Source organism: Zootermopsis nevadensis, unplaced genomic scaffold, assembly GCF_977971745.1.
Source record: "Zootermopsis nevadensis isolate Lab colony 2312 unplaced genomic scaffold, Znev_1.0 Znev_ptg000002l, whole genome shotgun sequence".
In the NCBI taxonomy this organism is placed as follows: Eukaryota; Metazoa; Arthropoda; class Insecta; order Blattodea; family Termopsidae; genus Zootermopsis; species Zootermopsis nevadensis.
Genome location: NW_028259134.1, coordinates 569,389 through 586,888, shown reverse-complemented (window position 1 = coordinate 586,888; position 17,500 = coordinate 569,389). Strand labels below are relative to the sequence as shown.

Below are 17,500 nucleotides of genomic sequence, written 5' to 3'. Positions count from 1 at the left end.
TCCGTCATCTGGGTTGTTGCACCGTGCAGTCTGGTAGAAGTTTACCGACGTTTCAGAGGTCCTTGCTGCCTTCATCCCCTGATGATGGAGGCAGCAAGGACCTCTGAAATGTCGGTGAACTTCTATGAAACTACATGGCGCACCAACCCGGAAGACGGCCATCCTCTTTAAATTCAGTTTTCTTTCTTACTTTGAGCTGGATCACATAGCCATAATAAAATAGTTTTATGTGAGTAAAATGTTTTCTGTATGCCTTGATTCTGGACAGAGGTTGAGTGGTCAGTTTTTACATTTTAGTTGTTTTAAGCCTGGGGAAAGGGCCCCTGGTACACACTGGGTTGAAAGCTGTGTGGGCTTCAGGTCTGGCCTGGACATAGTGGGAAAGAGTCTTGCTCTTACCAGAATTTGAACCACAGTCAACACAGCCCATAGACATCACATAACTGACCGAGATGTCCCACCTGTACTGGTTTTACTTAATTTTTATTAGTTTTTCTGGCCTTAAAATGTTATTTTGTAGTTTTATGTAAAAATGACCTAACCAAGTAGTGAAAATGTAAAGCAGTTTGTGTTGTTCAATTTCAGTTCCTGCTGGTTTTGAATTTTTCTCATATCTTATTTTATTGTGAAACTTAAAAATTACACAGTGATGAAATGGGAAACAAACTGCCTGCTTTTTATGTTTGCCTGTAATATTCATTTTCTCTTCCAGGCAAAACGGCTAACCACAAATGATCTAGCAGCAATCAAAGTCATCAAATTAGAGCCAGGTAGATATTACAGATTACTTATTCGTAATAAAATGTTCTGGAGTGAAATACAGATTGTTAGAAACTAAGTTGATGCCCAGAGATTTGGCCAGGAATGGTAATAAGCAAAAGTTTACTGCACTTTGTCAAGAAAGCCTCAAGTAGCTGTTCAGGTCTGAAAGCTCTGTTCGTGACTTTAGTTTCTTTTATGCTGGGTCACAGTGTGAGTTCATGGATGCATTCTGATGGGAACAAAGTTTCAACTAGAATGTATTTTGCTTTGCATTTTATTAACCACAAAGAACCATAATACTGACAGTTTCAGTTCTTAGTGCTGGTTGCTATATTACACTTTTCTGCTCATTAGGCGATGACTTTGCCATCATCCAACAAGAAATCCTTATGATGAAGGATTGTCGGCACCCAAATATAATTGCTTACTATGGCAGCTACCTGCGCAGAGACAAATTATGGATTTGCATGGAATATTGTGGGGGCGGGTCCCTTCAAGATATTTACCACAGTAAGTGTCTGCATCATGTAATTTATAGATACATAAATTGAAGAACTATCAGTGTTCTCTTTCAAAACGTGCTTGAGCAGTTATTCTTAAACTTTAATGTGTGTGTGGAAGTTATGAATAGCACGTAAATGTGATTCAGTGGAACCTTGATATACCGTGCCTCATTATCTCGCGGGCTGTGATCATGTCCCCCAATATGATTACGTATGTTTTGTTAGATAAATGTCAGTTTCACATATAATGTGGGTAGCTTATAACACAGTTGTGCCGTGCAGTCTGGTAGAAGTTTACCGACGTGATGATGGACGCAGCAAGGACCTCTGAGACATCTACCAGACTACACGGCGCGACAACCCAGAAGACAGCCATCTTCAGACTCGCTGCCGTGAAAACCTTAAGTCCTACAGCGATGGTGAACGTTACACTGTGATGCTGGACACGGTGTTTACAGATGATTTGCTTTTGTTGCGTGTCTTGAACAGCCTCTTTTTTTAAGTTACAGGTCCACTGACTGAACTACAAATTGCTTATATGTGCAAGGAGACTTTACATGGGCTGGCCTATTTGCACAGCATGGGGAAGATGCATAGGGATATAAAAGTAAGTTGGAGTATGCATTCCATTACAAGTACTACACAGTTCATTATCGCAGTATTCCAGTCCTCGTATGTTTTCAGTTCATGTAATGGTCGGAGGTGGTATAGCTGCATCAGTAAGTAGTTTTAAGATGACACAACTGGAGAGTTAGGCTCCTAGGAGATACAGAGACTTTATCCTTGCTGTCAGGTCCAGACAGACTCTGGGTCTTACCTAGTCATCTGTCCAGTGGGTACTGGAGGCTCTTTCTTTGAGGAGCAGGGGGCAATGCAGCTGTTCACTCACTTCCATATAGTGTTGGGGTTTAAGTACGGTGGAGCTGCGCCCCCACATTCCATGTCGTTTGTTGTTTGGAGCTTTATAAGAAGGGATATGAGATTTGAGGTTCTCATGTTGGTGACGATGATGATGTTTTCTGGGTTGTGAAGCCATGGCAGATATCAGTGTTTCTGAGAAACTTGCTCTCTCCATCTTCAACCCTGAAGGTGGGGAGAGTATTTTTTTTTTAAATTTGGCAGCTCGGTCACTATTGATTGACAGCAAAATTGGTGGTTCTTTCTCTAAAAAGAATTTATGTACTTTTGCTTTCACTGCTCTTGTGTTGTGTTCAAGAAGATAATCGAACAATTCAGGATAGATGGGTGATTGATCATTGCTTAGGAGCATCAGCATCACTGCTTTGTAAGCTTATCAGGCTCCTTTTGGTTCTCGTCATGCAATAGTGTGAGCGAAGAACGTCCTATGGATCCATCCGTGTGTCTTGTGTGCTTCGTTTTCGAACAACAGTGAGCCCGGAGTTTTTAATGTTGTTAATTGTTTTCTTTTATACTTCCTGTTATTATGAATCCTATGGTTATTCTTATTCTTATTCCCATTCTTATTATTTTTAATAATATTCCTGTTATTCAAACAATAAGAATAACAGTTGTTTGTTTAGCTTTTTAAGGCTTACATGAAGGTGTCATGGAATCCTGAGTCCATGCCAAGAGAAACGCTTGCAGAAGACAAGGAAAAGTCATTAACATTGATTTATGTTTTTGTTAATATTAGGCAGACATATTGGTGTCTTTGTTTAACAGATGTCTGGCATAAATCATTGTTAACAGAAGGTGCAGAAAAGCCACATATGGACAGATACAAGGAGATTTCATTGACACAAAATATGATGCCAGCTTCAGTATGGGACTTACAAAATTTCAAGCTCTGATTTTTGTTGCGCAGTGTGTTCATGTCTGTGCAAGAAGTCAGAAAATACTTGATGGACCGGGAAACTTCACTTACCATATCCTGTTCCTCATCTTGCAAGTAAAAATCCTATACTTGTGTGTGTTTTTGACAGTAGTGTCTGTCTGATGTTTTGTTGATACAGACGAGCATTAATTCTATGTTTTCTGCTTCTCCAGGGTGCCAATATCTTATTAACTGAATCAGGTGATGTGAAACTGGCTGATTTTGGTGTTTCTGCACAAATTACAGCAACAATAAACAAGAGGAAGTCTTTCATTGGAACACCGTATTGGATGGCACCAGAGGTGAGTATTGTCTTAGTGTTATGGAACGTTTTATTGCTGTTTGTCAAACTCTTCTGTGTTCTTCTGAGAGGGAGCAGTGGATACAGATGTTAGAGTCTGGTCAGTAGCAGATTTATTTTCTGGTGCTATGTAGATTTTTAATGTCACTCTTTATACCAGTGACCCCAAGTGACAACTCAACTTCCTCCTGTCCTCATGGGAGACAGCAAAGGAGGCTCTGATGTTTTCCTTTCCTTTCATGTTTAATATTGTATTTCTGCATCATCTCTTTGTTCTTCTGATCTGTCCTGCTCTGCATGCTGAGCACCCACCGTGCTGTACAGTATTCTGCATGGGAGAGCTTCCCTTCTGGGTTTATTGTCAGTGTGTATTTTTAAGACCCAATAAGTTTATAAACTCCTGCCTCACCAGCAGGGATCTGTCGTTTCTCTTTCCCACCATCTTACGCACAAACGCACGTATCCATGGAGAACCCAGAAGTGAAGTTTAATTGGACACTTTTTGCTGCCCCTGCTGCAAGATTCATGTATCAGAAACCAGATCTTAATTCATGTACACTCCCATAGACTCGTGGAGTTCGGCCCTCCACCACCAACCGTGTGGTTTGAGATGGAGTTTTGTACTTTCAGGTCGCAGCTGTTGAGAGAAAGGGAGGCTACAATCAGTTATGTGACATCTGGGCCATTGGCGTAACTTCGATTGAGCTTGCCGAGCTGCAGCCTCCAATGTTTGACCTTCACCCTATGAGGGCATTGTTTCTCATGTCAAAAAGTGGCTTCAAGCCTCCTACATTAAAGGATAGAGACAAATGGTAAGTTCTGAAGTTCAAATACTCATTTTTTGCCAGAATTAAAAGCATCTCTGTTTTTATTCTAATTTATTGTGTGAAAACCTTGGCTCTTGCATTATAGAATAAAACATTGCATTGTTCAGTCCTGCATGGCAGTGAATATTTCATCGGGAGAATACCACACGTGTTTGAATCATAACTTTTTTGTGGAGTTTTTTTTATCCAAAATCACATGAGCGAGAATCATACAGTGGTTTGGAGTTAGGCTATTTATATTGGAAATTAAATTCATAGGAAGGAAAGATCAAAATAAAGAGGATGTGAAATGAAGCAAATACAAATTATGGTTTTGAGCATATGTGGCCACTTCGGAAGACCATACATAAGACAGGAGGATTGTATTATAAAGGACTTACAGAAGGAGGGTGTGATGATGAGCACTTGATTCTTCTGCCTCATTATAGGGACTGTGGCAGGCTCTTGTAAACATGGTTATGAACATTTGGATTCCATGAAGGAAGGGAATTTCTTTACTAGTTAGTTGACCATTAGCTTCTCAAGAAGTTTTTGGTTGGTTGTTTAGTTGTTTGCTATAGATAATCATAACTAACTAACCAACCAGATGGCTTACGGAACCCGAAGGTTCATCACCGAATTAACCAAAGCCCTCCACCAGACCCTGTCCTGGGCCAACAAAATCCAGTCTCCTTCGACTCCTATCTCCCATAGATCCCGCCTGAGATTATCCTCCCATCTACGTCTAGGTCTCCCCAGAGGTCTCTTCCCCTCAGGCTTCCCAAATAGTGGACCCAACCAACCAGATGGCTTACCGAACCCGAAGGTTCATCACCGAGTTAACCAAAGCCCTCCACCGGACCCTGTCCTGGGCCAACAAAATCCAGTCTCCTTTGACTCCTATCTCCCATAGATCCCGCCTGAGATTATCCTCCCATCTACGTCTAGGTCTCCCCAGAGGTCTCTTCCCCTCAGGCTTCCCAAATAGTGGACCCAACCAACCAGATGGCTTACCGAACCCGAAGGTTCATCACCGAATTAACCAAAGCCCTCCACCGGACCCTGTCCTGGGCCAACAAAATCCAGTCTCCTTTGACTCCTATCTCCCATAGATCCCGCCTGAGATTATCCTCCCATCTACGTCTAGGTCTCCCCAGAGGTCTCTTCCCCTCAGGCTTCCCAAATAGTGGACCCAACCAACCAGATGGCTTACCGAACCCGAAGGTTCATCACCGAATTAACCAAAGCCCTCCACCGGACCCTGTCCTGGGCCAACAAAATCCAGTCTCCTTCAACTCCTATCTCCCATAGATCCCGCCTGAGATTATCCTCCCATCTACGTCTAGGTCTCCCCAGAGGTCTCTTCCCCTCAGGCTTCCCAAATAGGGGACCCAACCAACCAGATGGCTTACCGAACCCGAAGGTTCATCACCGAATTAACCAAAGCCCTCCACCGGACCCTGTCCTGGGCCAACAAAATCCAGTCTCCTTTGACTCCTATCTCCCATAGATCCCGCCTGAGATTATCCTCCCATCTACGTCTAGGTCTCCCCAGAGGTCTCTTCCCCTCAGGCTTCCCGACCAATAGATAATCATAAGGTGACTGTAATGTAACAAACATTGAAAAATTGTGTTGAATTTCATACATTTTTATATTATATTGAGGTGGGTTTATTCCAATTTTTAATTTGAATGCAACAATTTTCAAGTTGTGTATTTGGTTGTATTGATGTTTTTCAGATGTACATGTATTATTGTGATTTTTTTCTTTTCTTTTCTTTTTGCAGGAGTCCTACATTTCATAACTTCATAAAAGTAGCATTAACTAAAAATCCCAAGAAAAGACCAACAGCAGAAAAGCTATTGCTGGTGAGTGGCATTCAAACTTTGAACTGAAAAGTGTGATATATGTATACAGCAGAACATGACAAATTTTTCTGTCCTCAGGTTATTATTTTCATTATTAATATTATTATATTATTATCCCCCGGCTGTTTGATACATATTTCATTGATGTATCTGCTAAGAAATACTGAGACTGCAAGAAATAAATATTTAAACTCGATTATGGTTCAGAAACTCGCGTGTACACTACAATACCATTCTCAGAACCGTACTAGTACAAACGTAACTGTAAATCTGCATTGGTTAGGTCACGTTTCCTCTAAGGATTACCAAACTTACATATCTCTATTGAAATCAAGAAGTGCACTGCCAAAGACTTCTGACAGTACAAACAGCTTGACCATTTGGGTATATTTGCAGCTGTAACCTGTTTTGAAGGAAGCATGCTACTGTCACAGAGGAAATACCATTCTGAAGCCATGGTACAGTGAATTAAAAATTTTCTGCCACTCTGACTAATCTATTTTCTAATCTTTCAAAGAATAAACAAAAAGACATGATAGGATTTGTGTTTTTCTCTTCGGCAAGGCTGAAGATGACTGTCTACTGGGTTGTACCACGTGGCTATAAATCAGAAGACAGAAAACTTAAAAAAACATGGCATAAAACTGAAAAATTTATGCAAATTTGCTGTCAGGCTGAATATTTTGAGACTCTGGTATGGGGAAAATTGATTCATCCCTAATGGTTTACATTTTATTAAAAAGATTCTAGTCTAGAATTTGCAGTGAACAAACTAGAGTTCATTTAATGATTTTCTACCCTTTAAAACCTTTAAATGCTGATATACTCCAGTCACCTGGCTAAACAACGAGGATTAAAATACGTGGTTTAAAGAAATCAGTCTTTGACCTCTTATAAAACCTATTCTGTTACGCCCAGTCGATAAAGCTATTACTGTCACTGGAGATATGGACTGGCATTATTGATTGCGCCCATCAGAGTAGGTTTTATCTGAAGACAGAGATTACAGTTTCCAAAATGTCATTTTTAAGTGACGTTAGTATGGTGGATGTTATTGTACTAATAGAGAGTACTTGATTTGTGTTGGTAACTGTGATTTATTTATTAGTGCACATAACCAACCTAGCTGTAATAGTTAAGATTTTTACCTGAAATTGAAGGAACACTAGAAAATATAATGTGCGGCAAAATGGTTAATGCTGTATTATTATATTTGTTGCAGCATCCATTTTTCCAAAGTGAAATGAGTAAAAGACTTGCAGTGGAGCTACTTCAGAAAGTAAGCAACCCATCGCACATGTTCGCCGAACTGGAGGCAGATGATGATGGGGTCAGTAAAATAATAGTTTTAGTTTCTGTGGTTTGAGCAGAATCTGTGGTTTGAGCAGAAGTCTGAGTTTAAAACTTACACTGAGAATGTTTTCCCTTTCAGGCAGTTCCAAATGTTCCTCAGAGAATAGCATCAAAACACACATCAGTTCGAGCAAAATCAAGACCGATAACAGACGTTGCCATCAACCATAATAGTATGTATTATCATTTCAGTGGGGTACTACTTTATTAACGTTCATCAGGCCCTTGTTGACAATTAAGTGGTCTGTACCTGTACATATACTTTATTTGTAGTGATCCTGGTTTGATTACGTGAATGTTACATGTTCATTCAGAAGGTAATTGCTTGAAAGTTGAGAGATGTGCTTACAATGTAAGATTTGAGGTTTTCACAGCGGTGAGTATGAAGATTTCTGTCTTCTGGGTTGTTGCGCTGTGTAGTCTGGTCGATGTTAACCAACGTTTCAGAGGTCATACTGCCTCCGTCATCAGGGCGATGAGTATGAAGATTTCTGTCTTCTGGGTTGTTGCGCTGTGTAGTCTGGTCGATGTTAACCAACGTTTCAGAGGTCATACTGCCTCCGTCATCAGGGCGATGAAGGAGGCAGTTGGTTAACATCGACCAGTCTACACAGCGCAACAACCCAGAAGACAGAAATCTTCATGTGCTTACAAGCTTACAAATTTCTGCAGATTGTTCCATAGTGAGCTTACAAAGCCAATTGTGCATGAAAAGCTTAAAACACTAAAAAATTTCACATTCTTGTGCTGTCTGTTCAATTATAAAGGCAAAATTATCTAAAATGTGGTCACGGTTGTGCTTTAATATTGACAGTTATGAGGACATTATTCATGTACTCAGAAGGGAAGTAAACAATTGTATTTGCACTGGAACTGTTTTATACCATACAGCATTGAAGAAGAATGTCTATTTCACGGATTTATAACACGCTACATGAACGTGATGTACAAATTCACATCAGCCATGAAAATAAACTGGTGTGCATAAGTTTCTTGCTTATGTGTCTTTGAATGAAAAAGGAGATTTATTTTATAGGGATGCAATACGCAACCTTCTGTGGAGATAATGAAAGTATTAGAGACACTTTTGGAAGCACGTGGCTTTTGGCCGTAGAGAGGCACATTTTGGAAGAGTGACTTTGCAGAATGTGGGGCATAGAACACGTTTGTTGCTGCTGTTTGTCTCCCTGAATTTAAAGAATGATATAGTGATTGTGAAAAACCTATCTATGTTGCAGGGGTATGTTCACACAGTGATCAGACTCTTCAAAGAGACATTGATGCTGTGCAACCCATGACGTCTCATTATGCAGATGTCTCAAGAGCATGGGACATCATGGATATTATGAATAACATAGAGGTAACATTTGAGAGCATGAAACTGGGAGGAATATTTGGACCAAAGAGGGGGGTGGGGAAATAACAGGGGGCTAGAGAATATTGCAAAATGTTTATTTATACTCTTTATAAAATTAGATGATAAAATCAAGGAGGGTGAGATGGGTTTGGCGTGTAGGACGCATGGGCAAGATCAGAAATGTATATATATTTTTAGTTGAAAAACTGCTTTGAAGACCCAGGCTATAAAAAAATTACATTAAAATTGATCTTGATGTCAGGTAGTGAAGATGTGGATGGGATTTATCTGGGACTAAATGAGGATTGGTGGTGGGCTCACATTGTCACAGTAAAGAGCTTTTTGATTCCTTAAAGGGAAGGGGATTTCATAGGTAGCTTAGTGCCTATTAGCATCTTTTAATATCAATTTATTTTAGTATTGACAAGTTTAATTTGTGCATAGAACTGGATATATGAAAGAGATAATGCAAAGAAGTTTTGTATTTGTGTTCATATAAGCTGCACGTAGCTTATAAAGTAATTTATAAGCCATATCAAAGTTTAGATTAATTTTATGTCACATTGCATTCAAACTTAAAAAATAAAATTTACCAATCGTACTGCACATGGTGTCACACATTGCCTGCTGCATTTTCATGTAGAGAGGTTGGCATGACATCCGTGACGTCCTTGTTTGAATGTTTAACATCATTTTAATTATCTGAAGATAAACATATTGTATCTAGATTATACACTCCTCAAAACAATTAAGGGGTCAAGTTTTCAAATGGTTGTAAAGTTTCTTGGACTGAATTTGAAATAAACGCACTCTGCGGGGTTGTAAACAATGCTAATACAAGTGCAATTGTGAAAGGTGGGATCAGTTACGGTTGGTTATTTCAGGAAGAGAAACCTACGAGAGCAAAGGTATTGAAAACAGGAATGAAGGAGAGCAGTGCTTGTGTTTGTTATTGACGATACAGGTTTACTGTTGTTATGCAGCGCAATGTGCAAGTTAGGAAGGTGTAAGGAGACATTTGACAGCAATAGAAGCAACACAGGCTGTCATGCTTCTGCAAGAGGTCCAAACACAACGGTATGTTGCCGGACAGCTCATTGTGGTTCAATCCTTGATATGGCGACTAAGCCCCAGATACCAAGACACTGGAATGGTCATTCGACGTCGAGGACAGGGTTGTCACAGGGCAACAACTGCTAGGGATGATTGTTTTCTGCGTCTACAAGCCTTGAGGCACCGCAGAGATACCGCACTGACCTTGCAAAATGACCTTTCCCGAGCTACAGGTCGACAAGTGTCTGACCAAACAGTGATAAACCGTCTTTGAGAGGTGGATCTGATGTCCAGGCGTCCCGCTAGAGTGCCCCGATTGATGAGGGAGCATAAACGAGCGTGAAAAGTTCGCCCAGGAACATGAACATTGGCAACTGTGTCATTGGCGCAATGTCCTTTTCACCGACAAGTCCAGATTTCTGCTGCAGGGCAACAATGGACATGTCCGAGTTTGGCGACGGCCAGGAGAGTGTTTTCTACCAGTCACAGTCCAGGAAAATATCAGTTTTGGTGGTGGCTCCATAATGGTGTGGGCCGGTATTTCGATTGACGACAAAACCAACCTCGTCATCATCAGAACTGTGCGGCGTTACATTCATGAGGTGCTGGAACCTCATGTGCATCCCCATGCATTGGCATTTGGAGAAAATTTTCTCCGAATGCATGACAGTGCCCGCCCTCACGTTGCAGGAATCATCAGGGAGTACCTCCAAGAGCACAACATCGCCATTTTACCATGGCCAGCTCGCAGCCCAGACATGAACCCTATTGAGCATGTGTGGGACGTACTGGGAAGAAGCGTCAGAGACCGTCAGAACGCACGTACCACACTGCGGGACCTGGAAGATGCCCGTTTGGAGGAATGGGTGCAAATTTCCCAAATCGACATCCGGAGGATTGTCCGGAGTATGCCTCAACGCTGTATAGCTGTCCTTCGAGTTGAAGGGGGTCCAACTGCCTACTAAGCGCAAAAGAAGCTTGAAATTTTGTCACAAAAACTTGATGCAAATAAAAGTTCCATTCCTTTTTGTGACTAGTTCAAAACTGTTCAGTGTAACAAGGCTTTAGTTGTGTTTGCTGTTACAAAGAGGTCTGTTTTTGTTTAAATAAAGGTCTATTCTCTAAACTACCCACATTTCAATAAATTAACAAAGCCCAAGAAAATTTACGACCATTTGAAATCCTGACCCCTTGATTGTTTTGAGGAGTGTAATTTTGTTTCAAAATGACTAATCAGTTGAAATTATATATATTAGTCTTATTCTCTGTACTTAATGCCCATGTAATGATCAGACATGCAAGGCCCAAATGAAGTACAACGTTACATCTTTATTCACACTAGTGTTCAGTGTGTCCCCTAAATAAAAACACTAAAATATTATATTAGTGTGTATGTATAATGTTGTTTCTTTTTCTCTTGCAGACGGTACATAACTGTGATAATACGGATTGGATGAAAGAGAGTGTTTTTGAAGAAACTAGCCACACCCATGAAAAGTAAGTACCATGTCACTTCTTTCGAGCAGGGATATATTTTGTTAGTTATTTGAACATCACTTTTATTGAGATTTGCTTCCTGCCTCGTAGTTTCTGTGTCATATTGCAGTCTTTATTACTGCATTTTATCAATACTAGTATCCGTTTTTTGTGTCATTGTAGCCACATAAAAATCACAGATCTTTGAACCTAAAATGTATATGATTCTTTTACATTAAAATAATGGGTTTCTCAAATGCCCTTTAATATAGTGTTTTAGAATAATTCATATTGGTAGTGGTCTACAAAAGGTTTTGGGAGGAATAAATTACAGTTAGACCCCAATACAGTGTCCCTCTGTATACCACCACCCTTGTATTGTGTCTACAAAAACCTGAGAACAGAAATTCCATATGTAATTTCAGTGAGCATTCCCTGATAAAGCACCACCCCTGTACTTGCCATCCACCAATATTTGTGGAAATACAAATGTACTGTTAAGCGTTATGATCATATCCGATACAGCACCGCGCCATTTTGTCTTCACCAGCTGTACACACAAATCCCCGGATGATTCAGTTGTACAAATATGGCATGCCAACAATTTTGCATTACCAAATGAAACATATTCAGGTAAGAAACCACTTGCAGTGACTCAGGAAGGAAGAAGCATTGCTACGTGTGGTCAGTGGTACGCGTAATGACATTCCAAATCCAGGCAATTGCAATAAATGCACCAGCCATGGGAGGGGAATTAATTTGATAGTGGAAACAGTCGAGTATAATACACAAAAATAGAGGTGTTCTTTTGTGACATGGTGAAAGCCAGCAAAATATTGTCGGCTATTCATCTCATTTACTGATGCTATGTGTGAAAAGAAGAAAGGATGTAATGAAACATGTAGAAGTGTGAAATGGTTGAAGGCGCAAAAATTGATCTTGAGGATGTGCTAGTTATTTGGCAATTGAATGTGAAAAATGGAACAGCTGCTGATGAGAGAAAGTAGTTGGTCGGCAGATGAGGGTGACAAATTTTGTAATTTGCTCCAGAAATGAGAGTGTGGTAAAAATGATATACCCAAAGATAACAAATTCAGTTTGCTCTCAGCCCCACTTTAACACCAATAGTTCCTTAGAGACATGTTCCTACCCCAATGTAACAATACAACAAGTACTCATGTCTCACAAGTAGAACAAAGATAAAATCTTACCTTTTCTACAGGCTCTAGCATTTGTCATATACATTAAAAAATACAACATTAGGTAAATAAAATGTTAACACACTAACACAGAAAAGAGCAATTAATATATTTTTAAATTTTCATTTAAATATTTCTTAATTTGAAGTGTTAAGAATAATATAATTTTTCTTGACTCCAGGAAGTGATTTGTTTGTCTTTAAGAAGGTGATGGATATCTGCTGTAAAGCCATTCTATAAGTTGTATGATCTGAAGCTTTCACGGCAACGAAGTATAATGAATTATTTTTGGGCAACCAGCCATGTCGTGTGGTTTAATGGAGAAAACACCAACATTTTGAGAATCATCTTCATCCTCATCCTCAGGGTACTGAAGGTCCCAAAACGGTGGTGTTATCTCCATTAAACCACACGACATGGCTGGTAGCCCGAAAATAATTCATCATTCCATAACTTCTTCCTAAAAACTAAAAAGAGCTCATTTGTCTTGTTATATTGATGTTACCAAAGCTTACAAATACTGTTATAATTTGGGTTATGTTTTGATTGGAACCGCGTTTACAATTTTTGTTGTCCAGTGAGTAAACTTCTAAACTTTCTTCCAGTGATGTTTTACCCTGTAAATGTAGTTTGTATTATTTTAGTACATGGATGTGCTGCATCTGTCATCGTTTATCAGTGGTTTGAGCAATGAGTTCAGATTACCATTAATTATGCTCTTCACTCCTAAAGAGATTCCGTTATAGCGTATTAAAAACCAGTTATAATGCCAGTGCATGAACATTTTTACTTGTGTACTTAAAACATTTTCTTAAATTGCTTTAGCAAATGTATTTTAATTTCTGCATGAGTATACAGACAGGTGTGTGAAGTAGTAGATGTTTAACCTTGATCAGCCATGTGTAGCGTCTTGCATGCAATGCAGCTGGCCATGTCTGGCTTTGTGTTACAGTAGCATGCTGCTAAACTGTTAAATCCTAAAGTTACAGTCCAGCCAGCAGGTCCTTAATCCGGGTGTTAAAGTCCTCTATTCATATGTAAAAGTAAAGTAAAAAGTAAAGTTTGTCCCACTATACGCCATGTAGGCGCTTGGGGGGAGTGGAGGTATAGCTCCTCTCTTCCTTGACCCCGGCACTAGATGGGGGTGAGTGGTCAGCATCACGCCCCAACCGGCTTTACCCCCGGGAAAGGACCCAGGTACCCATTGTAGAGGAGGCTGGATGGGCCCCAGAGCCGGTCTGGACGCAGAGGCTAGAGGAAAAATCCTCTGCCCCTGTAGGGGATCGAACCCCGGTCGTCCAGCCCGTAGCTAGTCACTATACTGACTGAGCTATCCCGGCTCATTCTATTCTTATGTAATAAAGGATAACATCTTATAATAATGGAATAATGGTGTCCTATACATACATGCATGCGTGCACGTGCACATACACACATTTTTATTCTTGTGTCATTATTTGAAGTAAGGTGTCTTAATTTTCACTAATTTTAAATTAATACTCCCACTGTATAAGTCCTAAATATATTATCAGATACCCGTTTTCTATTATGGTCTAACATGCATAGTCCCGTCATCCCGGTTTGGATGAAATACTAGGTCTGCAGCATCTGATAAATCACTGTTTCATAACTTAAAAAAAAAGTTGATGAGAATAAAAAATCCATGGATGAAATCATGATGACTGTTTCGTTCAAGTTTTAATTCTTTTGACAGAAACATAATATGATAAGGTGAACTCAGGTGATGTGAATGGGATGCTGCCATAGACACATCCAAACCACAGCCCAGTTTCTGTAACAGTACGAACATGAAAATGGCTCTCACTCACAGAGATAATAAGGACACAAGATATTGTGAGAAGATGTAATGAATGTGTAATAAATTAGTTGATTCAAATAGTAAAGGAGGTCATGACACATAGACACACTGACAAATGACAGCTGTCAACACAAGTGTCGGTGGTGTCATTGAAAATTGAGTATGCAGTGTCTGAAGCAACGAGGCAGCAGCCAGAAGAGTGTAACAAGTACAAATAAGTATAAATTAAAAGCTGAGGCATATGAATAAAAAACCAGGGAAGTGACTGAACAAAATCCACAGGGGATGCTTTATCCAGAGGTGGGCTTAAACATAGGATTACAAGCGAGTTTTAAATACACAGACCAAATGGAATTTGGAATCCCTGCCTACCTTTCAAGCCAAAGTAAACCAACTGCAGTCTGGCCTAGTTTCCTTTTGCTGGCCCATTGATGTCGCTTCCAAAGCCAGAACACAGAATGAGGTCTTCATCTCTAGCATGCCAACAGCAAGCAACGTCAACAGAGAGAGTGAAGCGAAAATTCCACGTAGAAGGAACGAGAAGGGATCACAGTGTGGATAGGAAGTTGAGGAGGCACCAGATCAGTCATGATGAAGCTGAGGTGTAGCTTGCTGAAAGAAATTTCTGAAATGAGTATGCCGTTTCACAGAAGTTGTAACTAAGAATAAGTAGCCATGGAAATATTTCTCTAGACGTCAAACGTGGGGCAGACACGTCTTCACTGAGTATTTAGTACTTCTGTAATTGTCCTAGTCAATCACCTGGCTATTCCAGCTGTCCTTTCTTGACTCAGCTTCTGCCTAATTAATCCTTTAATTTCATAATTATGTTAACTTCAATTTTTAACTTTAGTTTTAAAATTAGCCATTGGGCAAACCCACACGGTGGTTTCCTGTTTATATTCTGATTCCTTAGCTTTTTAATACTTAACTTTTCAATGCTAGTACCAAGAGGCTTTCTACACAGAGGTACTTATGTATGCTTCTACTGCAGTTTATGTGGAAACTCCCTTAGGAACCATGCATGGATCCCAGCATCTTTTACCTTACTTAAAAGTACAGTTGATTCTCGTTAGTTGGGCCATCGGTTAATCGGGCAGCAGTTTATTTGGGACAAATCTTAAAGAACAAACCTTTTTTACCTTTTATGTGGAACTTCAGATAATCGGGGCAGGCGCTTAATTGGGCCGAAGTGTTCTAGTCCCGGTGTATCCCAATTAACCGGAATCCACTGCATATGTGCATACACATCAATGTATCGAGCTATTCACATATCAGAATAACCTGATTAGGCTAAAACATGTACGTAGCAAAATAATTGCTGCAGAAGAGTAAGACTTGTGTAGACAGTTATCATCTTAATACTGTTTATTAGCTTTTTGAGTAAACTGCTCTTCAGAAGGCCACACAGATAGAAGTTGGCAGGTATGAGATTGGGTGATCACGGAGGTCATAAAGCTGGTCCATTTCATCCCACCCATTGATTGGGGAGTGAGAATCCAAAAACTGCATTATGTCGTGGCTGAAATTAGCAAGAATTCTATCGTGCTTTGTACCATGCAGTTTGTTGCATCATCCGGTAGTTGAGGCAAATATTTTGTTAAAAAATGTAACAAAATAACTGTTATAGAATAACGATTGTGTAGACAGTTATTCTTATTATCCAAAATACAAAACAGGATGCAAATGCTAAATTTAATAAAAGGGAGTCAACATCTGAGATGAGTTTTGGCATTTGATTCAAGCGACTGCACTGACAATAGATCACATGCCTGGAATGTTTTGGCGTACTAGGGATTCTTGACATTACAGGGTTCATTTATGCATTCAAACTAATGCAGAAGATTTTAAGCAACTTCTGTAAACATTTTTTTACATTAAGATGCTGTTATGTTGAAGTCTAATATGTACATTTTCTCATAAAATAATGTTACTTGTCTGATTTGATTTCCAAATGCTTTTCATTTTCACTAACAAAGCATTTGTGACCATATGTTTAAGAACTAACTTGTTGGCTTGGTGTTAGACGTAGAACATGATCCTAACATTTATTGTGTGTACTCAAGAGTCACCCTGTATTGTAGACTGGCATAAGTTATGTACAGGAACACCTATCTTGCAGAAAATGTACGTTGCACTAATACTGGTAACGCTTACTTTGATAAAGGCTCATTTTAATGAAGAAAGTTATCACAGATATTTTGACTTGTTATATTTCCAGTAGCTGGGTCTTGCTTCGGAACTTTTATATTTGTGCATAATTACCTTTATAATCTTAACATACTTTTGTACTGTTTGCAGCTGGTAAAGTTTTTCAGATAACAATTATAGAGTTTCTTCTTTGGTCTTTCTTGTAATGCATTTTTCTTTATGTGGATTGTTTGGTATTCAGTGACTTCAATATAAATTTATTTAACATTATCTTTGGGTACATTGTATTTCTTTGGTACCTTTGTAGTGTAGACGAGTTTTCTGTAACGGTGTTGATAAGTACAAGAAGTAAGATGTATATTTTTAATGATTACTGCTATTATTTTTTATTACTTGCAATGTTGGAGGTTAATTTACCAATGAAAGTGATCTCTTTAGATAGAAAAGTGTGTCAGCTACACAAAACATTGTAGCTTTTACAAACTTGATATTCATTATGAGGACAAAGTTGTTCTTGGTTGTGATGCGGTGTAGACTCATGTACGAGTAGATACCAACATTTTCAAGAAACATGCTGTTTGTGTTTTATTAATACCTGTGAGGAATGTATTCTGTGATGGGCTGTTTGTCATAGGTTATCATATCTTACTACTTATGTGTGAAGCATTGTATTATTTGTCACAAAAAGAACAGGAACACTTAACTGTATTATTATTATTGTCTGTTCTTCTTCAACAGTGTTTGATGCAGAAGGAGGTTGCATTATATAGAGGTTTGTGTTTGTAGTCAGGGTGCTAGAGGTCGTAACATTTCACTGTAGTGTTGTTCTCGATATTGTTGTATTCAGAAGGCCCAGCTCTTCCGAACACTGTGCTAACCACTTAAATTGTGAGACGGAATGTCAGGGAGACTTGATGCATTCCTGCAAACCTCGTCTTACTGGGACAGCCATCTTTAGAATGTCTCTCAGGTAGGCGGGAATCACCTTTGGTGTGTCTGGTTTGGCCTTCCTGCATC

General features: G+C 39.4%; 1 protein-coding gene across 13 annotated transcripts in view; it reads left to right on the top strand.

Moving 5' to 3' along the window:
* hppy (MAP4K3-like protein hppy) overlaps window positions 1-17,500 on the top strand; it is a 58,346-nt gene that overhangs the window by 5,013 nt on the left and 35,833 nt on the right. For 7 of the 13 annotated variants that reach the window (XM_087357360.1, XM_087357353.1, XM_087357354.1 and 4 more), the window contains exons 2-12: window positions 713-770; window positions 1,117-1,272; window positions 1,769-1,872; window positions 3,273-3,401; window positions 4,031-4,212; window positions 5,994-6,075; window positions 7,298-7,405; window positions 7,508-7,601; window positions 8,667-8,788; window positions 11,262-11,335; window positions 17,304-17,453. In XM_087357360.1, coding sequence (XP_087213486.1) covers window positions 713-770; window positions 1,117-1,272; window positions 1,769-1,872; window positions 3,273-3,401; window positions 4,031-4,212; window positions 5,994-6,075; window positions 7,298-7,405; window positions 7,508-7,601; window positions 8,667-8,788; window positions 11,262-11,335; window positions 17,304-17,453 — 1,259 coding nt within the window. The remainder of the gene's footprint in view (window positions 1-712; window positions 771-1,116; window positions 1,273-1,768; window positions 1,873-3,272; window positions 3,402-4,030; window positions 4,213-5,993; window positions 6,076-7,297; window positions 7,406-7,507; window positions 7,602-8,666; window positions 8,789-11,261; window positions 11,336-17,303; window positions 17,454-17,500) is intronic. The other 6 variants (XM_022061899.2, XM_022061900.2, XM_022061896.2 and 3 more) reach the window with 2 other exon arrangements.